The sequence below is a fragment of the Heterodontus francisci genome, chromosome 4 (genome assembly GCF_036365525.1).
Source record: "Heterodontus francisci isolate sHetFra1 chromosome 4, sHetFra1.hap1, whole genome shotgun sequence".
In the NCBI taxonomy this organism is placed as follows: domain Eukaryota; kingdom Metazoa; phylum Chordata; class Chondrichthyes; order Heterodontiformes; family Heterodontidae; genus Heterodontus; species Heterodontus francisci.
In genome coordinates this window covers 177,035,007-177,058,571 of record NC_090374.1, presented here as the reverse complement: position 1 = coordinate 177,058,571, position 23,565 = coordinate 177,035,007, and the positions used below count along the sequence as shown (strand labels likewise).

General features: G+C 42.5%; 1 protein-coding gene across 1 annotated transcript in view; it reads right to left on the bottom strand.

Annotated features, from left to right (window-relative positions):
• The window catches only part of musk (muscle, skeletal, receptor tyrosine kinase), a 131,614-nt gene that overhangs the window by 61,825 nt on the left and 46,224 nt on the right, over window positions 1-23,565 (bottom strand). Inside the window, exons 8-13 of the mRNA XM_068030636.1 lie at window positions 14,966-14,972; window positions 11,131-11,394; window positions 8,414-8,580; window positions 8,262-8,285; window positions 4,646-4,734; window positions 970-1,129 (exon numbers count right to left, since the gene is read on the bottom strand). Coding sequence (XP_067886737.1) covers window positions 970-1,129; window positions 4,646-4,734; window positions 8,262-8,285; window positions 8,414-8,580; window positions 11,131-11,394; window positions 14,966-14,972 — 711 coding nt within the window. The remainder of the gene's footprint in view (window positions 1-969; window positions 1,130-4,645; window positions 4,735-8,261; window positions 8,286-8,413; window positions 8,581-11,130; window positions 11,395-14,965; window positions 14,973-23,565) is intronic.

Genomic DNA, 23,565 nt, shown 5'->3' with positions numbered 1-23,565 from the left:
TTTTTCATGTTAATGCAATCCAACTGGAAAAGGTTGGGGGCCAGAAATGAGATGTTCAAGAATCACATGCAGCTCCGGAGCCACAGGTTGCAGACCCCTGCCCTAGTGAGATGCATGCATTTCATTATAATAATACGGGACCTGTCCGGTTTAACCTGGTTTAATTTAGATACATTGCTGCAGAAATTTCCAGAGTTATCAACTTGAATCCTGAAGCATCCAGCTCACATTATAATGACAGTATGCATCCAATGAAGGCTTGCTTATTTCTATTGTTGCAATTGTTTGTTAGATGATTTTATATCTTTTCATTTCCTTGCTGTCAGTACGTCAGAGTTGTTTGTATGTAAGGTATAAAAAGAAAAACTTGTATTTATATAGTGCCCTTTGTTACCTCAAGACACCCCGAAGCACTTTACAGTCAATGAAGTACAGTCACTATTACAAAGTGGGAAAATGCGATCGCCAATTTGCTCTCAGCAAGATCCCACACACAGCAGAAGATTAAAATCAGATAATCTGATTTTTTAGTGATGGGGTGTGAGGGGTAAATATTGGCCCAGGACACCAGGGAGAACTCTGCTGCTCTTCTTTGAAGTAGTGATACAATGGGATCTTTTCCTCCTCCTTGAGAGGGAAACAAGGGCCTGGGTTTAACGTCTCATCCACAAGCTCTCCCTCAGTACTGCAAGGAGCGTCTGCCAGGATTTTGTACTCAAGTTTGTGGGGTGGGACTTGAACCCACAACCTTCTGACTCAGAGGCGATATGTCCCAATTTCTGCATTGTGGAAAAAGCATTGGTAATATGCATGAAAGTTATTCATTTTTAACAAATATACAAGTTTGTTTTTTTATGTGCGTAGCAAACGTTATTGGGATCTTAGCCCAAGTCCTTGGCTGACATTTAGACATGTTTCCAATTACGATCTTGGTTCCCATAAAGCTCTGATGTATGTCGAAATACATACCATTGGTACATAGAGGCACATTGCAGAACTCCCATCTGATAGCTCGATCTATGGTATAACACCAAGGCCGCTCACTCTCACCTCCTGGGTTACGGCAGTAGTTGTCCGAGTTGGTCAGTTCTGGGAATAACTCTGGCATTCGTCTATGGAAATGGGGAGCCTTTGAGGGGGGAAAGAATAGCATTGTCTGTCAGTTCAAAATGCACATTTCATGGGAGCAGGCATGGAGTTTTGTAATACAAAAACAAATATGCTAATGAATTTGCCATTTTCTCTTCAATTCCTCAGAGGAATACTCCTGAAGGAACTGCGACTTCAATTTGTGTGAATATTGTACAAAGCAGCAATGAACTATATAAAACATTACACATAGTCTCCAGCATAGAAACAGGCCATTCGGCCCAAATGGTTTATGCTAATGTTTATGTTCCACATGAGACCCCCTCCCACCCCTCTTCATCTCACCCTATCAACATATCCTTTCTCCCTCATGTGTTTATCTAGTTTCTAAATGCACCTATGCTAGATTTGCCTAATGTGACACTTAAAAGCCAAGAATACTCAGCCATGCGATCCACAGACGTTGCAACAAGACAATGCTGCTGATAGTACATTGACTGAAGGAAGGGTGAAATGAAACTGAAAATATAAAGCAAAATAGACCTTCTCAGCCTAGTCACAAATGTTTTCTTAAGTTTTTCTTCCTCTTCAGAGAGTTTCTCCTTACATTCTGTTTCAGCCTGGTGCAAGAACAGGAGCAGTGCTGGACGAATCAGTCAGACACAACAATTTGACAGCACCTTCCGATTTGGACGTCAAACCAAGGCCCCGTTTGCCCTCTCAGGTAGACATAAAAGTTCCTGTGGCACTATTTCAATGTAGAGCAGGGGCGTTCTCCCTGGTGTCCAATATTTAATCCTCAATCAACATCACTAAAAACCAGATGATACAGTCATTATCCCATTGACTGCTGTGCTTCCTACATTGCAACAATGACTACACTTCATTGGCTTCAGCACTTTGGGATGTCCGGAGGTCAGGTAAGATGCTGTAGTAATCTAAGTCTTTCTTTCTTTAATTATTGCAGTTTTTTGCTGAGTCTAAGTGAAGTTCAATGTCTAATGGGAAAGGTTTTACCGCATTAGAAATCTGTCAATCAGAATTGAGCAGGGCAATGGAAATGACTGGAACAACGTGGGATATAATAAAATGATCTATTTGTACTAGATAGCATGTTAACTTTGTGCACTAGTTACACTACAGACAGAGCTTCACTTTTTATACTACACTTAGACTGTAGGCAGTATTGTTGCTTCCTAACTTTGCTTAAGTGTAGACAAAACTTATTTCAAGATGGTTGTGCATGTTAGCCAGGACCATTCAGGGATAATCAGACTTCAAATTAATATTTCAAATCTCGATCCTTTGAGTGAGGAGACTATCTTCTCTAGACATCTACAGATTTGGATGCATCCATACACCAGAGAAGTTCCTCCCCCTAATAACTGTCAACAGTGCTTGGACATTTTCTTCCTGGCCAGGAGATTGAGATAACGTAATTAAGGGTCTATAGATCCTTCTACCACTATTATCAGAGAATTACACACATATAAAACCATCAAGGTGTCCAACATAGGCTGCTAACGGAAGGCTAAGGATCAGATAACTATCTATTCTCCCACCTGACCATCGGACATGATCATGCAGCCCTGGTTTTATTGCCTGGCAGCAGTGCCACCGGTAGGTCTGGACTTCAGCCCACCTGGCTGAACTAGCAGTCACTCCAGCAAAGTTTCTCAGACAATGCTAAGCCTATATAAATCATCAGGTCACATTTAGAACATTTTGTTCAATTCTGGGCGTCTTACTGTAGGAAGGATGTCAAGAACATAGAGAGGAAGCAGAAGAGATTCCTTAAGATGATATCAAGAATGAATGGCTTTTGTTATAAGAGACCAAAGAACAAAGATGATGAATTCTCACCCTTGTTTTCAAATCCCTCCATAGCCTCACCACCAGCCCCCTGCACCACTCACCCCCCCGCCCCCCCCCCACCCCACCCCATGTCTGTAACCTCCTCCAGCCCGACAACCCTCTGAGATCTCTGCACTCCTCCAATTCTAGCCTCTAGTGCTTCCCCGGTTTCCATTGCTCCACCATTGGCAGCCGTGCCTTCAGCTGCCTTGGTGCTGGAATTCCTTCCCCTAAACCTCTCTACCTCTCCCTCCTCCTTCAAAACTACCTCTTTGATCAAGATTTAAGTCATCTGTCCAAATGTCTCTTTATGTTGCTCAATGTCAAATTTTGTTTGATAATCGCTCCTGTGGAGTACATTTGGATGTTTTACCACATGAAATTCTAAATGCAGGTTGTTGTTAATATCTGATTGAAACATTTAAAATGATGAGGGTTATTGATAAGGTAAATAGAAAAAATGCATTTTCATTGGTTGCTGATTCATCTCCAATAAGGGGAGAGATTTGGGTTTTGGCGGCGAACTTCAAAAATGGCGAACGCACAAGACGTGCACGGCGCAGCCACCGCGATATTTTGCGTAGCGGCTCATTTACATGTCCAGGGCAGACTGCCCGCCCCCCCCCCCGCCCCCAATGACATAGAAGGGCCGGGCGCTCCACCCCGGCAATGGAGTCCGGCGCCATTTTTAAAGGGCTTCAGGCCCTTCTGTTTCATTTAAATGTTTAAAGTCACAGGTTTTTAAAAAATTAAAATTAAAGTTTATTCACAACTCCAATCCCCTCTCCCACCCCGCCAATGACTAATCAATTTATTATTTGTCCTCTCCCCCCCAAAAAAAGTAAACTCTCAATCCCAACCTTTCCCCCCAAACTTTCTTTACTTTAACCTTCAAACTCTGCCCACCATCCCCTCCATCAATTACGTTAATTTTTGCCTTCCCCCCACCACCCTGAAAAATTCACTCCTCCTCCTTCCCCACCAGTGTTTTGCCTCGGATCTCCGAATGGAGATTTAAATTAATTAACATATTTTAATTTGGTCCCGTTGCTGAGCGGTGTGGGGGAGGGGGGGAGGGTGGCGGGCTGCCACAAGGCCTTGCCGCCACTGGTAATATGGAGCGGGTCCTTCCCAGTGTCGAGGCCTGTGGCGGGCCTCTCTCGGAGGTATTTTCTAGGCCCCCTGTCACAACCCCCGACGTTGGGGGGCTGGTAGAACATGGGATGCTCAGCCAGGAACAGTGATGGAAGCAAAATCCATAACAATTTTTTACAGGGATGCAGATAAATACTGGAGAAATGCTAAAAGGGAGCTGTCAGGAGTACGGGATTAAATCGTTTTTTCAGAAAGCTGTGACAAGCGTGGAAGGACTCCTTTTATGCAGTACAATTTGGTGATTCTGTAAACTCATTACTTCCCTTTGGGTGTATATGACAGTTTTGTGATATTAGTGGCAATATATTGCAGTATATTATAGGGTTAAATTTATACTGGCTATTCACAAAGAATAAAATGATTCAGTGCCAGTATAAGTAATAGGAATGTTACAGTCTGGACAAAGTGTCGAAGTCAATAGTAGAGAAAGCACTGAGAAGGGGTCAGAGACACAATGGAAACAGAAGAGTATTAAACGTCAGTATTCATTTGCAATCTGTGAACATTGATGACTGGGTTCCTTGGCAGAAACCTTGCTGATACTAACCTGGTCATTCCACTTCTGACAGGGAATACCAGATGCTGTGACGTTTACTGAACCTTGATAGAACCTTCCGTTATCGCTGTAACACATTTCTGTAGAAATGGGGATGCAAATAATAAAAAAAAAATCAGAATCATGAATTATTGCCATCAAAAACAATTATTTAAGAAGTAGAATCTCAATGTTGACGACCCTGCATAGTAATTTAATTGTTTTTACCATGTTGAAATTCTTCCCAGTTTCAGTTCTGTTATGGGAAGACAGAATCAAGCTTTAACTCCTAAACTAATTAGGCAATCTCGAATCAATCACATTTACTGTCAGACCTAAATGTCTTCACACTGCAATGGATATGATGAGTATCAATGTTACATGACTGGTTGAATACAGTGTCCATCACTCTTCTGTCACTGTTTAATTTGAAAGGAAGTGCAGAGGTTCCAGGGAACTTGGCACAATCTCATTGAAAAGCATCTTGATTCTAACATTCCTATTTTTTTGACTTGAGGTCAATTCAGGATTCCTTTGTTTAGCTGCTGGAGTTAATCAAAATTCACATAGAGTCAAAATTGATTGCATGCATACAATCTATTCACAGCAGGTAAGGATCCAATACTTCAACTACATTTTTAAAAAATTCATTTGTGGAATGTGGGTGTCACTGACTAGGCCAGCATTTATTGCCTATCCCTAATCACCCTTGACCATGGTTTCACAGTCACCATTAAACTAGCTTTTAATTCCAGATTTATTAATTGAATTCAAATTTTACCATCTGCTGCGGTGGGATTTAAGCCCATGTCCCCACAGCATTAGCCCGGGTTCTAGATTATTAGCCCAGTAACATTACCTCTACACCAACACTTCCCAATTAAATTTTACTGCTCTTGCATAGAACTTTAACTGGTGATGAAGTGTGACCTGATTCTAATTGCATCTGAGCAAATGTGGAAGATCTAAAGAAAGTGGATTGAAATGGCTGAGGAAAAGAAACAGGTTACAGAACTGAAGACAAGATGAATAATTGTCTTGCTATAATTACAACAGCATTGTGGATCAAGCTGCACTGTAACTGTGAATCTCAAAACTACAGAGATATTAATATTTGGAGAACCAAAACATCACTTCCGGGAATATTTCGAGTACAACGTGTATTCATTGCACGGATGCATAATTTTTTTTCAGAATGCCTTTTCCTACTTGTCACCAGTAATTAATTTCTCTCTCTTCCGTTTGGTGTTTATTTTAAATCAAAGGTATGCCAAATAATTATAATTTTCCAAACTGGTTTTTATTTTGTTAGAATTTGTTCATTTTTATGCACATCTGGCTTGTATTATTCCTGACTGGGAGATACTTGATATCCAAAATGAACATGTTCTACCACTCAGGTCTGACACCTACCATCAATATGCAAGCACATCCTCTTCCAAAATCCCTAAAAAGTGACAGGAATTTAACCTGTTTAAGTTTAGGATTTGTCTCACTTGCCCAATTATTTTCTGCAGCTGAACTGGAAGAAATGTTTTCAATTGGTGTAATTCATTCCATTCATAGACAAATTAAGTGCTTCATTATGAAAAAAACCCGGCAGTTTGAATTTAACTTCTTAACAAGAAATGCTGGAAATACTCAGCAGGTCTGGCAGCATCTGTGCAGAGAGAAGCAGAGTTAATGTTTCAGGTCAGAGACCCTTCTTCAGAACTGTTGTGACGAAGGGTCACTGACCTGAAACGTTAACTCTGCTTCTCTCTGCACAGATGCTGCCTGACCTGCTGAGTATTTCCAGCATTTTTTATTTGTATTTCAGATTTCCAGCACCTGCAGTATTTTGCTTTTATTGAATTTAACTTCTTGCCTATTTTGCTATTGCATAATGAGTATTTCAATGGGCTAAATAATAAACAACAATTTATACTTATATAGCGCCTTTAATGTAATAAAATGTCCCAAGATGCCTCACTGGAGCATTATCAGACAAAGAGGTATGGTTTAAGGACAGTCTTAAAGATGGAGACAGAGACAGAGAGACTTAGGGGAGAATTTTATGCTCTCCCCCACGTTGGGTTTGGAGGTGGGGACAGCATATAAAATCGGGCGGGATGGTGGTGGGGAGGGCCCCCGCCGCCTTCCCGCCTCCACCAAAATTATGTCCGGGGCGGAAAGGCCTGTGAATGGCCTTCCCACCTCGCTGCCAATTGAGGCCCAATTAATGCCCAATTAAGGCCTCATCCTGCCGCCACTGGAATTGGTCCTATGACAGGCGGGTTAGTTACCACACAGGGAGCACGCCAAGGAACCTCGTGCAGGTTGCTTGTCGGCTCTGGGAGTTTGGGGGGTGGTCCCCCATTCAAAGGCACTTAGTACCTGAACGGGGGACCTGGCATTGGGAAGGGGAGGCTCGATGAGAGCCACTCCCCTGCCCTTACTGCTGATCCCCCCATGCCCCCCTTCCCTGTGATCCCCACCTCCCAAAACCCCTCCAGCTGTGACTTACCTGTGGCCTGGGTCCAGGGCCTCGGGTGAATCCAGTACCAGCAGCAGCCACCGCCTGCACAGTGGCGTTGCTCAGTTAAAGAGCTGCTGGCCTCTGATTTGTTGACAGCTCTCAGCAGGCAGGACTTCTGCCACCAGGGTCCTTGATCCTGGGGAAGGCCTGCTGCTGTCCACTTAAATGCCTAATTGGCACTTGATTTGGTGGACCTTCCTCAGAGGAGGTGACATGGGGCTCTTGCCGTTAGTCGAACCCCCTGCTGCCCGGATAAAATCCCGGCCTTAGGGAGGGTATTCCAGAGCTTGGGGCCTTGGCAGCTGAAGTCATGGCCACCAATGGTGGTGCAATAAAAATCAGAGATGTTCATGAGTCCCGAATTGGAGGAACGCAGAGACTGCGGAGAGTTGTAGGGCTGGTGGAGGTAACAGAGATAGGGAGAGGCGAAATCCTACAGGGATTTGGAAACAAGAGGGAGAATTTTAAAACAACGAGGTACAAAAGAAATTACTATTCACGGGTAATTTAATGAGTCCATGTTGCCAGCAGGAAGTAGCCCAGCAGGATCCAAAAAAAGGAAAACGAGAAGGTATCTGAAGCTTCGAGGTGGGAGCACTAGGTGGGAATGCTAACGCCAAGAATTTACCTAAGAATGTCTATGGATATTGATTCAGCTCCTTCCTCCTTCCAGTCAGTTCCCCCCATTTGCACTCATGGTTGGAAGCAAAACATTTTAAATACATCAACAGAACAGCAAAAATAATCAAACCTATCAATAATTTTATGCACTGGTTTGATTACTGTTAAACATTAAGCAGAGTTCCACTTCTGGTGAAGTTGTGGCAATGAAGCAGCAGCAGGTCCGAGCTGCTAAGGAATTTGGAATTTGGGTCCTGCAGGATTTGCGCCAGGAATTCAAATTCACAATTTGTGCCCTTAATTAATTGCTTGTTTACATTTAGAAACTGCCTGGAAGGAAAGGTGGAAGCAAAACTATTTATAGAATGGGATATTATATATTAATTATTCAATAACATATGATTTTATAAACTCATTTGAAATAACTGATATAACCATGGTTACTGGTTACTGGTACACTACAAAATAGAACAATATGTATTTACTCACTGGTAATGAGTCCTTTCTTCATGTCTGCAAGCAGAAAGGGAAAACAATTGGCCAGCTCGATATTGTAATCCAATTTTTTATATTAGGTTTTAATTTTGCAGACTAATGATGATATGTTTGGTACCTATTTCTTTCAAACAGTTCATACTTACCAAGGAATGTGACTTTGGTGCATGCATTTGGATCCTGGTGTAGGCTGGGAAGCTTGTGACAGTCTGGTAGCTTTAAACCTGCAGAGTAAATTCCTTTGCGTGTATTGTCCTCCATAGAGAGCCATTCTTTGTAGCAATAAAGCTCTTTCACTGCCAGGCAGTGCTCACTGTAACGAAAAAAAGTCCAATACTTAATGCATGTGTCTTTTAGAAAGAAGTGACCCCAAAAAAAGCAACAAGTTTTGAAGTTCACGTTAAAAAGAAACTCCGCAAAGCCCTAGATACATAGATAAAGAACGTGCATTTAAGTAGCACCTTTCATGACCTCAGGATGCTCCAAAGTGTTTTATAGCCTTTTAGGCACTGTTGCAATGTAGGAAACATGGCAGCCAATTTGTGCACAGCAAGCTCCCACAAACAGCAATGTGATAATGAACAGATAACCTATTTTAGGTTGGTTGAGTGATAAATCATGGCTAGGACACTGGGGAGAATTGTCCTGTTCTTTGAATAGTGCTAGGAGATCTTCTACATCCACCTGAATGAGTCTATGGGTGAACATCTCAACCAAAAGGCAGCCCCTGTCAGTACTTCCACTGGAGTGACAGCCTAGAATTTGTGTTCATATTCTCTGGAGTGGTTCCTGAACCACCAACAAACAACTATTCACTGAGCTACCTAGATACATAGATGGAAAAACAACAAAACTCTATTCCTCCAATTAGATAGGCAGCAATCAATAGAGTCAAAAGACAATTTACAGTATTTATCTACAAAAATTAGTAAACAGCCCATCCAGTAATTCTAGGAATTTACTGTCTAATATATTAAAAACTGTTAGAGAAGATTATTCTGACAGTGTGTATTTAATGGAAAACAGATGTGGGCAAAGCCCTGGGTAGCACAGTGGGCTGAAGCACGTGGCTTCCTCCTCTGGGACCTGGGCTTGAATCCAATCCAGATTGATAGGATGTGTCTCTGCTCTTTCTCTTTCTTGTTGGCTGGAACAACAATAGTTCGAGTGAGGCATTGGGAAATTTCCATTTTGTCTTGAGTGTAATACAAAAAACAACCCTTAATTAGGACTGATTGATAGTAAATTGGTGATAACTTTGAGGCAGAATGGCTGAAGTGGAAATTCGACCCTTCTTATTGGAGCAAAGGGAGGAAGTGCTCTTCCAAGGTTTGGTCAAGAGAAAATCTTTAATAATCTCAGGACGTCCCAAAGTGCTTTACAGCCAATGCCTTACTTTTGAAGTGTAGTCACTGATGTAATGTAGAAAACACAGCAGCCAATTTGCACACAGCAAGATCCCATAAACAGCAATGTGATACAGACCAGATTATCTGTTTCTCAGTGTTGGTTGAGAGATAAATATTGACGAGGACACTGCAAAGAACTCAGTTTCTCTTTGTCAGTTAGAGTCATGGGATCTTTTATGTCCACTTGAGAGCACAGGTGGGGCCTCGATTTAACGTTTCATCCAAAAGATGGCACCTCTTACAGCTCAGTACATCCTAAGCACTGCACTAGACATGTCAGCCTAGATTAGGCGCTCAAGTTATTGGTTTGAACCCACAACCTTCTGACCCAGAAGGCAAGAGAGTGCTACCCACTGAGCATGACAGACACCCAAGGCATACTGTTGGAGTAAAGTTGTTCTGCATCCAGTTCATGTTATAGTAGGCCTGGGAGTGCCTGACACTGGGTATAAAAAGTGGAAAAATGTCCTATTCTCCAGCACTGATGTAGTTCAACTTGAACATAAAATTCACAAGCTCCCTCTGTTCCCAAAGAGAAAAACACTGGAGCACCAATGGAACATGGAACTAATTTGATAGTTACAAGGGACATTTCACTCTGAGACAGGTAACCTGATCTCTTTAAGTCCTCAGATATTCACAGGTCAAAAGGTCTCTTTACACCAGGGAAACGGGATTTGTACTATTTACAATGCTGATGCCAATTGCCTTCTCAACCATCCTATTTTTAGCTATGACAATCCACAACTGAAACAGTAATGTAACCATAATGGGAGGGAAATGGGATCGCAGCACAGGCCACCTGTGCTGCTCTGAGCCATCTTTCAGATGAGATGTTAAACCAGGACCCCATTTGCCCTCTCGAGTGGAAGTAAAAGATCTCATGGTGTGATTTGGAAGTCAAACAGGGGTGTTCTCCCTGGTTTCCCGGGCCAATATTTATCCCTCAACAAACATCGCTAAAATTGATTATCTGCCCATTTATCTCACTGCTGTTTGTGAGAGCTTGCCGTTTGCAAATTCACAGCCATTATGACTACACTTCACCAAGTACTGTAAGTGCTCACGAAAGGTGCTGTCGAAATGAACGTTCCCTCTTTTTAAATAAGAATGTGCAAATAGGTAAAATGTGGAGAATGTGGCAGGCTGAAACTTTGCTTCAGGAATGCTAAGATTTAATTAATAATTTATTTTAGTGGAGATGTTAACCTATTTAAAATAATTGGGTTAATTGCTGCCTTAAAATGCTGCAGTGAAATGTCTGGTGTGTTCAGCTACTAATACTTGCAACAGCAACTTTGGATCATAGAATCTTACAGCACAGAAAGTGGCCATTCGCCCCATTTTGCCTGTGCTGGTTCTTTGAAAGAGTTAACCAATTAGTGGCACTCCCCAGCTCTTTCCCCAGAGCCCTGAAATATCTTAGGCTTATAGCAACTCTGTGACGAACCTACCGACATACTGGTTTAGGAGCAGGTCCCAAACCAGAGGGATTGCAGTCCTGGTAAATGAAGTGGCACAATAATGACTCAGCAGCTGGTTTGCACAGCAAGCTCACACCATCCAGCTCGGTCCATGCGCTCCTGGTCATCATCTCTTGTGTCCCCTCTGCATCGGCATAAGAAGAATTGAAGAAAACAAGTTTGCCCTTTCCCAGAAGGTCTTTGCATACCTCACCACGATATGTACTGCAATAGCCCAAGTCACCTTTATATAATCTGAAATCAGAAACAAAGTCTTTTGCTGAAGTAATGAGCACAAATTTTAGGAAAGACTCTTTCTCTCTCTCGCTGTCTCTCTCTCTTTCAGCTTAATACCCTTTCTGAATTTATCAAACACAAAACCAAAGCTTCAATAAGCATGTTGCATAGGAACATAGGACTTAGGAATGGGAGTAGGCCATTTGGCTCTTAGAGCCAGCTCCGCCATTCGATACGATCATGGCTGATCTGGCTATGGTCTCCACTCCACTTTCCTGTCTGCTCCCCATAACGCTTGACTCCACTGTCTATCAATAATCTATCTAACTCAGCCTTGAATAAATTCAATGACCAAGCCTCCACTGCTTTCTGGGAAAGAGAATTCCACAGATTAATGACCCCTTGAGAAAAAAAGTTTATCCTCATCTCCATCTTAAAAGGGAGACCTCTTATTCTTAAACTGTGTCCCCTAATTTTAGTCTCCCCCACAAGAGGAAACAACCTCCTGGTATCCACTCTATCAAGTCCCCACAGGATCCTATATGTTTCAATAAGATCACCTCTCATTCTTCTAAACTGCAGTGGGTATCGGCCCAGCCTGTTCAAACTTTCTTCATAAGATAAGCCCTTCATCCCCGGAATTAGTCAAGTGAACCTTCAGTTATCAGTGCATGCTTGCTTTCACACGTAGATACACGCATGTACCCTTCCTTTATTCTTTCCCTGAATAAACCCTTTGAAATTTATCCTTTAGCTTGTCCTGGCATAATTTTGAGAAATGACTAAGAAATTGTTAGAAGTTCAATAAAAATATTCCAGCAGTACAGCTGGCTGTGCAATACTGATGTAGCGTAGAGAAACAAGGGATCCTGCATGTTGTAAATTCAACTCTCAGTGTCAGAGATGTGGGCAAAAGTATGGAGTCCGCACCAAGCTTTTGGCAGAGGCTGAGGCCTTCAATTTAAAGATTTAATGAAGACATTAAATGATAAAAAAAATAACACAATGGCTAAATTTATTTGCGTTATTGTGAAATATGGAATTTTTAGAATTTTGCTATTTAATTTAAGCCCTTATTTTGGGCATTAGATAAGTCAGTTACTGAGAAAAAAAAATGGCAATGAAAATGTTTTCTGAAAGTGTTTCAGAAAGGATGCCATCTGATGGCCAGTGCCTGCAATGATTGCGGTCACAGGGCATCACAGATTATCACAGCATCAAAGCTAAAGAAATCAGGGAATTATACAAGCAGTGTGGTAGCATCATGGTTATGCTGCTGAGCACTAAGTTCAAATCCCACCAAAGCAGCTGGAGAGTCCAAATGCAGTTTTGGGCTTTCTATGTGTGTGCCTCAGACTGTTGGCTGGGTTGGAACAAGAGAATTTTAGTAAAAAGAAAGACAGGGGAAATATAGAAATCTAAGTTATCACCAGGAAATGCCCAGCAATGTAAAAGAAAAAAAAAGTAAGGTTAACATTTAATCTAATTGATTACGATGATTAAAGGATTTGGTAGGGTAGATAGAGAGAAACTATTTCCATTGGTTAGGGGAGTGCAGAACAAGGAGGCGTAACCTTAAAATTAGAGTTAGGCCACTCAGGGCTGATGTCAGGAAGCACTTCTTCAAACAAAGGGTAGTGGAAATCTGGAACTGTCCTCCTTCCAAAAAGCTGTTGAGGCTGGGGGTCAACTGAAAACTTCAAAACTGAGCTTGCTAGGTTTTTGTTCGGCAAGGGGTATTAACAGTTATGGAACCAAGGCAGGTAGATGAAGTTAAGATAGAGATCAGCCATGATCTAACTGAATGGTGAACAGGTTCAAAGGGCTGAATGGCCTACCCCTGTTTCAATGTATGTTCCTATTTTGGGAGTCGACCCTTCATAAAAAGCAAAAACAATCTGGGTCCAAATTCTTGTGCACTTTTTGTGATTTTCCACTGTAGATTTGACAGAAGGTCAGCAGAAACCCTGGGGAAATGCCGTAAACAGCTGTTTTTTTGCCATTTATTCCAGTTGTTCTGCCGACCTCCTTGGTGGAAAAATCCTGGCGGAAAATTCCAGGCATCTGTGTTTTTTATCCTCCTTTCAGATGCTGGGTTTTTCTCAAATGATCGTTTATTATGTAAGATTTGTAAATGGTGATGTACCATCGGATTAGTTTTCTGTTTCAACCACCTGGACTCGATGGCGGGGGTGGGGAGGGAGGGGTGGTGTGTGGTGTGGTGGTGGTGGTGGAGGTGGGGGGGTGGGTAGGGGGTGGAGTGTTGGTGGGTAAAGGGGAAAGGTGTAATTTGGCAGACCAGATCACCCACCCTTTACAGAAACACAACCAAATTTCATTCTGTTTAAACCTGTTAGTTTACTGCCTGGGCAATTAACACTAAGAATTGCCTGCACATAAAAACAACAGCAACTTGCATTTATATAGCATCGTTAACATAGTAAAACATTCCAAGGTGCTTCACTTGAGTGTGATAAAGCAAAGTTTGACACCACGCCACATAAGGAGATAATAGGACAGGTGGCTAAAAGTTTGGTCAAAGAGGTAGGTTTTAAGGAATATCTTAATGGAGGAGAGAGTGGTGGAGAGGCGGAAAGGTTTAGGTAGGGAATTCCAGAGCTCAGGACACAGCCAGCCAAAGGCACAGCCGCCAATGGTGGTGGGATTAAAATCAGGATGTGCTAGAGGCCATAATTGGAAGAGTGCAGAGATCTTGGAGAGTTATAGGGCTGGAGGAGGTTACAGAGATCGAGAGCGGTGAGGCCATTGAGGAACCTCACACACCTCATGGCATTTAAAAATAAAATAGCGTCCTAACTGAAGATGTAGGGGTTAAAATTCAACCTGGTTGGGGGACAAAAACAAGTGGTAGGGTGTCCTTTATACATCCCACTCCCCACCTGCCCATACCACTGACTGGTGGATCCACTACAGCCCGGTTTCCATGTGGAAGTTTACCTTCGTACAGTCCAGGATCTTGGCATGCAAGTGCAAATATGCAAACTAAGAAGCTCATAACCTCACAGCTAGGCAATGGGAGATAAAGAATTCATGCCAGCCGTTACAAGCTGAAGTTGTGTCAGCAAAATCCTGCCCTAGCAGTAACCTTTATTCCAAAAGTAGAACAACAACAAGAATAACATACAAATACATCTGACTGCCGGCTCAAAACACAACTCCCTGATTTAATTCCACTTGAGATGTTATTTATTTTACTGTGGTCAGTCCTGGAAAACAACAAGTCCCATGTGGCCAACAGAAAGAACTGTCACAAAAGTGAAACCATCTGATGAGGTGGGATGGGGAATTTAGGGTGGGTGACAGTAACAGCCACAGATAGCAAGTCTTCAGGCTTTCCGTACTGTCCGGACGGATTAAACTCTATAGTTTGTTCACTTGATTTAAAAAACACCACAAGCACTTTTCAGATTTAAATTGTTAACAAAAGATCTTTTGGCAAACACAACATTTGACGTTTTTGTTATCTGCATTAATGCAGAACTTTCACAACTCATGTTGCTGTTTTGAAAAGGGGCGCAGTGGCTCAGGAAGATAAAGTGAATCTTTCAAAATAATTCAAAACTCTTACCTCCATTCTATGGGGAAGTAGCAGGTTCCGTTGGAGACCAGGTGGAGTGAATCAGAAACAAAAAGAAAGAAGAGGAAAGTTAGGCTTTTGTCCATCAATGTAAAAGGCAGTGTGTGTGCTTGTGTGTGTGTGTGTGTGTGTGTAAGAGCTGTGCTAGACTGCACCCTGTGTGTGTGCTTGAGCGCGTGTGTCTATGTGTGTGTGTGTGTGTGTGTGCGAGAGAGAGCTATTAGACTGCACCCCGTGTGTGTGTGTCTACATGTTTGTGTCTATGTGTGTTTGTGTGAGAGCTGTGTTAGACTGCACCCTGATCCTTTGAGATCTGCGTGTGTGTTTGAGGGGCCCTAGCTCTGTGTGGACAGGTGTGCAGGCAATCAGACACCGTAACTAAGCATCAGTTTTGCTGGGGTCCTGGAGAGAGGGGAATGCGTGTCAGATCTGCAATATCTTAACAAATCCTTAAACAAGGTTCTCGCAAGCAATGCTTGAACAGAACCCAAAGCAAACCACTGCTTGGTGACAAGGTCTAAGCGTAAGGCTGAAAACAGCAATTAAGAGAGAGTTCTGATTCGCAGCTGCAGATTTATAAACCATTTTAGGCTGCTTGTTATATTGAAGCCAGACAGGACGCTTTTCCTATCTAGAGTTCAATTAAAAGAGATATTTTGTGTGGTATTTCGGAGGTTGTTGAGGTATTTTGATGACACGACATTAAAGTTTAAAAACACTCATCTCAGAGCCGATTAAACGAATATATTTTCCAATGGAGATCTCCGAAAGGATTTACTGGATGCTTCCGTCTCTGACCTGTCAAGATGTAACTTTGCTTTCACATGACTTACTTTGCTTATTATCAGTTGGCCAAGGCAATCGGAGGTGGGATTTCCCCTGCACCATTGTATATTATAGTTATCAGTAAACTTTATTGATCAAATTTACCCTCCTCTGTTTGTCTAAGAAATGCTAGGCCAAGTGCCACAGTTAATGCTGCTGAGAAATGTTTGAAAGGAACACAAATTAAATACTGATTGAATCGAATTTTGAGAGTTCCAAAATCTTCCACTGAATGGCCTTTAAATGGACAATAATTTAAGAAGGAGTTTACAGTTTTAAAGGCATGGGCACACACTGGAGATTGATTGAGAAAGCTGGCAGTTTGCTTTTGGAAAGAAGCCAAGTTAATATGAAGCATCGGTTGGAATGCCAAGTGATGAATATTTCTTAATACCATTCCTGACACATCACACTCAAGTCAGTAAGATCCTACCCACTGTGATTGCACAGGCAGCCTGGGAGCAGAAGAACTCTGAAAATAAAGTCCCAGCTACAACTAAACATAAAAAATCTGGCTCAGTTTTTGCTTCAAAGAATGAATCCTGCTCTGATTTAAAACTGGGTAGAAGAAATTTTTGGCCAGTTCTCACAGCCCTCTGTGTTTTTGTTAAAAGCTTCTTTTCTCTTTAATCTCTCCCCTCGTTTAACCGTCATTTCATTGCATCTGTTGTCCAGCTGGGAATTTTGAGAGGCGGCAATCAAGGCACGCATCTTACTCATTCAGTTCCATGAATAAGTCTGTGGTGAGGTTGTTTGTCTTCACCCCATGGTTGTGCATATCCCACAAGTAAACTGTCTGATATTTACCAAACCTATCCCAGAGAAGCTGGCATTATATTCCTTAAAGCAGAGAAGGTTGAGAGGAAATTTAATAGAGGTGTTCAAAATTAACTGAACAGTTTCATAACCCTTCATCATCCATTACAATGGTAAATGCTTGTAAATGACTGGTTAGGCCTCAGCTGGAGTATTATATCCCATTCTGGGTACTATATTTTACAAAGGATGTCAAGGGTCCAGAGGAGATTTACTAGAATGGTACCAGGGAGAAGGGAATGTGGAGACACTGGAGAAGCTGGGATTGTTCTCCCGAGAACAGGCAAGGATAGGTGGAGATTTCATAGAGGTATTCTGGGGGTTTTAGTAGGGTAAATAAGGAGAAATAGTTTATAGTGGCAGGAGGGTTGATAACCAAAGGGCACAGATTTAAGGTGGTTGGCAAAAGTAGCAAAGGCGACATGAGAAAACATTTTTTTTATGCAGAGAACTATTGTGATCTGGAACGCACTGCCTGAAAGGGTGGTGGAAGAAGGTTCAGCAGTAACTTTCAGAAAGGAATTGAAAAGGAAATGTTTGCAGAGCTATGGGCAAAGAGCAAGTGGGACTAATTGGATGGTTCTTTTAGAGAGCCAGCACCTGCATGATGGGGCGAATGGCCCCCATCTGTGCTGTATGATTCCAAGCACTAGTTAATATGCTGAAGTATCAGCAATGCTGAGCAACTGATTTGATTTAGCATTTATAGACTGGGTACAAACATTTTCAGGTTAAATGGGTACGTCATTCCCATTGCTGGTGCCTGGGATCGCTGGTTCTTCTTTCAATGTACTTGTCAATTTACCCCAGAAATCCTGAGACCCAGCACACATACAAGCAGTCCCATATCAAGCCTCTCTTCATTCTTCAATTACCATTTCCAGTTGCATTAATTTCTTCCTTAGTTTCCACAATAACTATCACAGAATACCAAGTGCTATAAGTTCAGCACAGCTTGCTGTTATACTTTTTCGTGCGTTTGCTGCAAATCAAAGGCATTAGAAAGGACTTGGGTCCAGCCCAGCCTCCTGCCCTATTGGATGGAGAACACTGTGCAGAGAGTCATAAAGACTGGAAGGGCAAGTCAAATAAACGTTAAATAAGAGACAAAGTCTAGAAAAGTGAAGGCCGAGGGCGAATGTGCTGGAGGTTTTTAAAATTATGGAAGGGGTTCGATCGGGTAGACATAGAGAAGATCTTTCCACTTGTGGGGGAGACCAGAACCAGGGACCATCAAGATAAGATAGTCATTAATAAATCCAATAGGGAATTCAGGAGAAACATCTTCACAGAGTGGTGAGAATATGGAACTCGCTACCACAGGGAGTAATTCAGCTGAATAGCATGGATGCATTTAAAGGGAAGTAAGGTAAACACATGGGTGGTACAGTGGTTAGCACTGCAGCCTCACAGCTCTAGCAACCCGGGTTCAGTTCTGGGTACTGCCTGTGTGGAGTTTGTAAATTCTCCCTGTGACCATGTGGGTTTCTGCCGGGTGCTCTGGTTTCCTCCCACAGACGTGCAGGTTGATAGGTAAATTGGCCATTGTAAATTGCCCCTAGTGTAGGTAGGTGGTAGGAGAATGGTGGGGATGTGGTAGGGAATGTAGGATTAGTATAAATGGCGGTTGTTGGTTGGCATAGACTCAGTGGGCTGAAGGGCCTGTTTCAGTGCTGTATCTCTAAAATAAAAATGAGGGAGAAAGGAATAAAAGGGTACGTTGATAGGGTGAGATTAAATAAGGTGGGAGGAGGTTCATGTGCAGCATAAACACTGGCATAAATCAGTTGGGCTGAATGGCCTGCTTCTGTGCTGTAAATTCCATGCAGAATTGGGGAAAAGAGCAGTAAATATATTTTCTTTGCCAGAGCTATCTGGACTAATACTCATGTTATGGCTTAAAATGGAATTAATACAAATCTCTGTGCTGTTAAGACAGCTCTGAACAGTCTTACTGATATTTAATGCGAAATGCAGTGGAATGTTACAGTGTTTCAAATTGACCACATCAATGTCATTGGTTAAGATCATTGTGGAGATGGTAAATTAAAACCAAAATCAATTCTTGTTCTCTGTCCTTCGAGCCCACAGCTCTCGACAAGAGCTGACAGCTGCCAGGACAATATGTTTCAAGCATGTGTTTGCAATGGGTCTGTGACTGATTCAGCTGCTGCAAGGTCTGAACTAGCACAATTACAGAGATCAAACATACAGAGAAAGAAAAAGAAAACACCTTTGTTATGTCTGGCACAGACGGCCCTTTAACATGAGCAGAATCAATGCCTGAGCCTCCAGAATTTCCATTTGGATTTCTATTACCCGGTCAAGCTTACTTATTTTGAAATCGTTTGACCAACTTCCACTGAACTATGCCATCTATTTATCTGCCTGTCAAGTTAAAAGATTTAGGTTTGACACTAAATAGAATGTTGCAATTCTGTTAGTGTTGACCCCTTGTGCTAAATGTGACTTTATTTGGATTCTGAACACATCTTGGACTGTTCTGCTGTCCATGACCTAACTCGCACCAAGTCATATTCACGCATCACCCCTGTGCTCTCTGACCTACATTGGCTCCCGGTCAAGCAACGCCTTGATTTTAAAATTCTCATCCTTGTTTTCAAATCCCTCCATGGTCTCGCTTCTCCCTATCTCTGTAATCTCCTCCAGTCTCACAACCCTCCAAGATATCTGCGTTCCTCTAATTCTGGCCTCTTGTGCATCCCCGATATTAATTGCTCCACCATTGGGAACACCACAACCTGCAAGCTCCCCTCTAAATCACATGTCATCCTGACTTGGAAATATATTGCCGTTTCTTCACTGGGTCAAAATCCTGGAACTCCCTCCCTAACAGCACTGTGGATGTATTTACACCACACAGACTACAACAGTTCAAGAAGGCAGCTCACCGCCCACTTCTCAAGAGCAATTCGAGATGTGCAATAAATGCTGGCCTTGCCAGTGATGCTGACATCCCATGAATGGATAAAAACAAAAAAAAAACGGACTGCAGAGGCGCAAGGAGAAGGCTCACCTACACCTTTTCTGGGCAGTAAATGTAGCCTTCCCAATGGTACCCACATCCTGAGAGGAAATAAATCATCTGTAAGGAAGTAGAATGTGAAATAAATTGGTCAGATTGGATGGATAGGCAAATGAAAATTCTGGCTTCCACAAGTGGACTGATGAGGAAATTTCCTTGTTGCTATTGCTGCAGGTGCTGAGGCAATATTGGTATGGACAGGGTTGGCAAATTGGACAGAGATCCATTTTATTGAATCTCCACCCAATCTGCACCACATGCAAACTTCCAGTAAGGCCTTAAGACAGATGAGGACTTCATGTTAATGGTATATTTGGTATATATGGCAGAATATCAACAACAACTCATATTTATATAGCATCTTTAATGTAGTAAAATGTCCAAGGTGCTTCCGGCCATCTTCTCTACATCTACGCTATCGGATCCTTTTATACTTTTAAAGACCTCTTTCGGGTCACTGCCTCAGTCTTCTATTTCCTAGAGAAATGAACCCCAGCCTGTTCAGTCTTTCCTGATAACTGTAACCTCTCAGTTCCATTATTATCATTGTGAATCTAGTTACCTGCCACTTGTCAGCCCAGGCCCGAATATTGCACAGATCTGGCTGTAGGCGAGCATGGGCTGCTTCATTGTCAGAGGAGTTATTGCATCATGTAGTTTGCTGCAAATCTGTAGAGGTGAGGCTTTGAGTGAGGTCCTCTCATAATGCTTCACGTATGAAGACAGTGGCCGTGCAGGTCAACTACTTTTTAATGTCTTCACAAGTGAATCATAGACTTATGTAGCATGGAATGAGGACATTTGGCCCATCGTGCCTGGGCTGGCTCTCTGAAAGAGCAATCCAATTGGTTCCACTTCCCCCTGCTCTTTCCACATAGCCCTGCAAATTTCTCCTCCTCAGATATTTATCCAATTCCCTTTTGAAAGTTGCTATTGAATTTGCTCCCACCACATTTTTAGGCAGTGCATTCCAGATCATAACAATTTGCTGCGTAAAAAAAAAATCATCTCCACCAGGCTCTTTTGCCAAGTACCTTGAATCTGTGTCCTCTGGTTACTGACCCTCCATCCCGTCAATGTAAACAGTTTCTTGCTATCTGCCAACAGCCTTCCTAATTTTGAACATCTCTATTAAATCCTCCCTTAACCTTCTCTGCTGTAAGGGGAACAACCCCAGTTTTTCTAATCTCTCCACATAACTGAAGTCCCTCATCCCTGGTACCATTCTAGTAAATCTCCTCTGCACCCTCATTTCTCAGAAAGGATTGCATCTCTCCAGCGAAGGAGCCGAACAGCGTTCGGCCTGTCATTTTCCAGTAACATAGTTTAGTCTTTCCTCTTTCTTACATTGACCTCTATTAGTCAGTAGGAAGGCAAGAACTTGTGTTTGCAAAGCAGTTCTCATGCATTCAGCGTGTACCAAAACGCTTCACAGCGAATGAATTAATTTTATGGTATAGTCATTCCTGCTATATAGGCAAAGATAGGAACCAATCGCCACCAAGGTCCCAGCCAATGCGACTTGTAAATTGGCCTTTGAAGAGGTGAGAGCAAACTGGGGGAGGTGAGTGGGTCAGAAATTCTATAATTTTCCCCCTATGCCTCTGGAAAAGTTCTTGGCCTTCATCTTGTGTTTGTTCTGGAGATCCAGTATTTGCTGTATGGGGATTCACAAGGCATGGATTAGAGTCCTACCAATGCAGGCTGTGGAGGTTTGCCACGAAGCGTGGCTCCAAACAGATTACAAGTCTCTTTTTAAATATCCATTTCAAAAAAATCCATAAAAACACGTTGAACTATTTAAAAACAATCAAGCCTCAGTGTAAGAAATGGGATCAATTTCAGCAATCCATCTATCTCAGTCTTGATTCTTTTAACTGGTTATTATCTGGTATTAATGTGGCAAGAACATTACAAAGAACTTACACACAAAAACAGGCCATTCAGCCCAACAGGTCCATGCTAGTGTTAACACTCCACAGGAGCCTCCTCCTACCCTCGTCATCTCACCCCATCAACATAATCTTTCTATTTCGTTCTCCCTCACCTGTTTATCCAGCTTCCCCATAAATGCATCAATGCTACTCATGCCAACTACTCCATATGGTAGCAAGGTCACCCTGCAGCCTTCTTTTTTCTAGACAAAAGAGCCCCAGCCTGTTCAATATTTTCTGATGGGTAAAGCCTCTCAGTTTTGGTATCTTTGGTCCTGATTATCTTGGGTCAGTTTTATGAAGATGATGGAAGGGGCAACCATTATAAGCCCAAATGCCACAGACTGGGCTAAAATGTCGACTTTTGTGAGTGTTTAATCTTTCTTTATGATTCATACTAAGGGGGAATTTCATGCTGGCAGCGGGGGTCTTGACGTCAGGGGAAACCAATGCCAAAATCCCCGCGTTGCCTCGTTTCCAGAAGGCCTGCCGAATTTTGTGCCAATCAGGCACTTAAGTGGGCAGCGGCGGGCCTTCCATAGAATTTAGGACCCTGTTACCCTAAGTCCTGCCCTTGAAGAGCTGCTGGCCAATCAGAAGCTTGCAGCTACAGCACCAATGCAGAGGCAGTGGCTGCTGCTGGACATGACCATCCTGGAGGCCGAGGAGCATCACTGGAGCCAGGCCTCAGGTAGGTCAGGGAAGGAGCAGTCTCGCGGGGCGGGGGTCGTAGGTGATGGGGGTCAGCAGCAAGGGCAGGGGGGGTGGCCGTTAGTGGGCACACCCCCTTCCTAATGCCTGGTCCCTCAGTACCAGTGTAAGTTTTCTTTTAGAAACGCTCATCCTTAGGCTGTCTCCGAGGAAAGGTGATGAATTAATGGCCATTAGCATGAATTCCACTAAATATGAAATAAGGTAAATGAGGCTGACAACACAATGGAAAATACACTGGCAATTACTGATCATCTATACTAGCTGTTAAACTTCATTCCACCTTTGCAGCTAAAGAGATGAACAATGTTTCCCCTGCCTCCTCACAGTATTTTTAATGGATATTATTATTTTCACAGTGAATATTGACTGTGTGAACTAATGAGTTGGAGGTGGGGGCAGAGCAAACAGAGTCACTGAGCTCATGACTGAAACTACAGCAACAGAGTCTCACGATAATAGCAGGATTATTTCTTCAGTAACATACAGTGGGTGGAGGATAATTACATATTATAAACCATGCATGTAAAATCAAGCCGAGGGACTTACAGCAGTGTGGTGTCCAGGTCTGACTGACAGGGGATATTATCTAACCATCTCCATTCTGGCTGGGACTTTTGATGGCACTATATATAGCCTATTTCCCTTCTTAAGGTTTCATCCATTGCTAAATATCAACAAGGTACTCGGGCAATCTCTTCATAGGCCTGTGCCGATGCTGTTTTTCAACAGGCACCTCTTCCACCCTTTACCCTTCAAGCAGCACAGAACAACACCTATGCCAGGACCCTCCAGCTGTTGCAGAGTTCAGTCAGGGTGCTGGTCAGAGTTCAAACTGTTACGCCATTGTGCTTTGTTGAATGATAATTTTCTTTAATCCACTGACTAGAGATCTGAATTTATATATTTCTTAAAAAGACATTTTTAAAAGACCAGCTAAAAGGATGATTTTGCTGGCAGCTTGTGTTGGCTACCTAATTTACAACACTGTATCCTACACGGCAATGCTTGTGAGGAGGGAGATGAAATGTCTACTAATTCCCCAGCAAGAACGCAGACCCAGTGTGTGTGTGATCTTACTGTGTGTGTGAGAGTAAAAGTTGGTGTGTTGTTTATTATTTTATTAGTTTGGTTTAGGTACAATAAAATTAATGCCTTTCTTAGTTAACTCAAGATAACCTGTCCGATTGGTTCGTGTTATGATTATAGCAAGTAAGTAATCAAACAACTATTGAATTGGCCAGTACATCTTTAAGAAA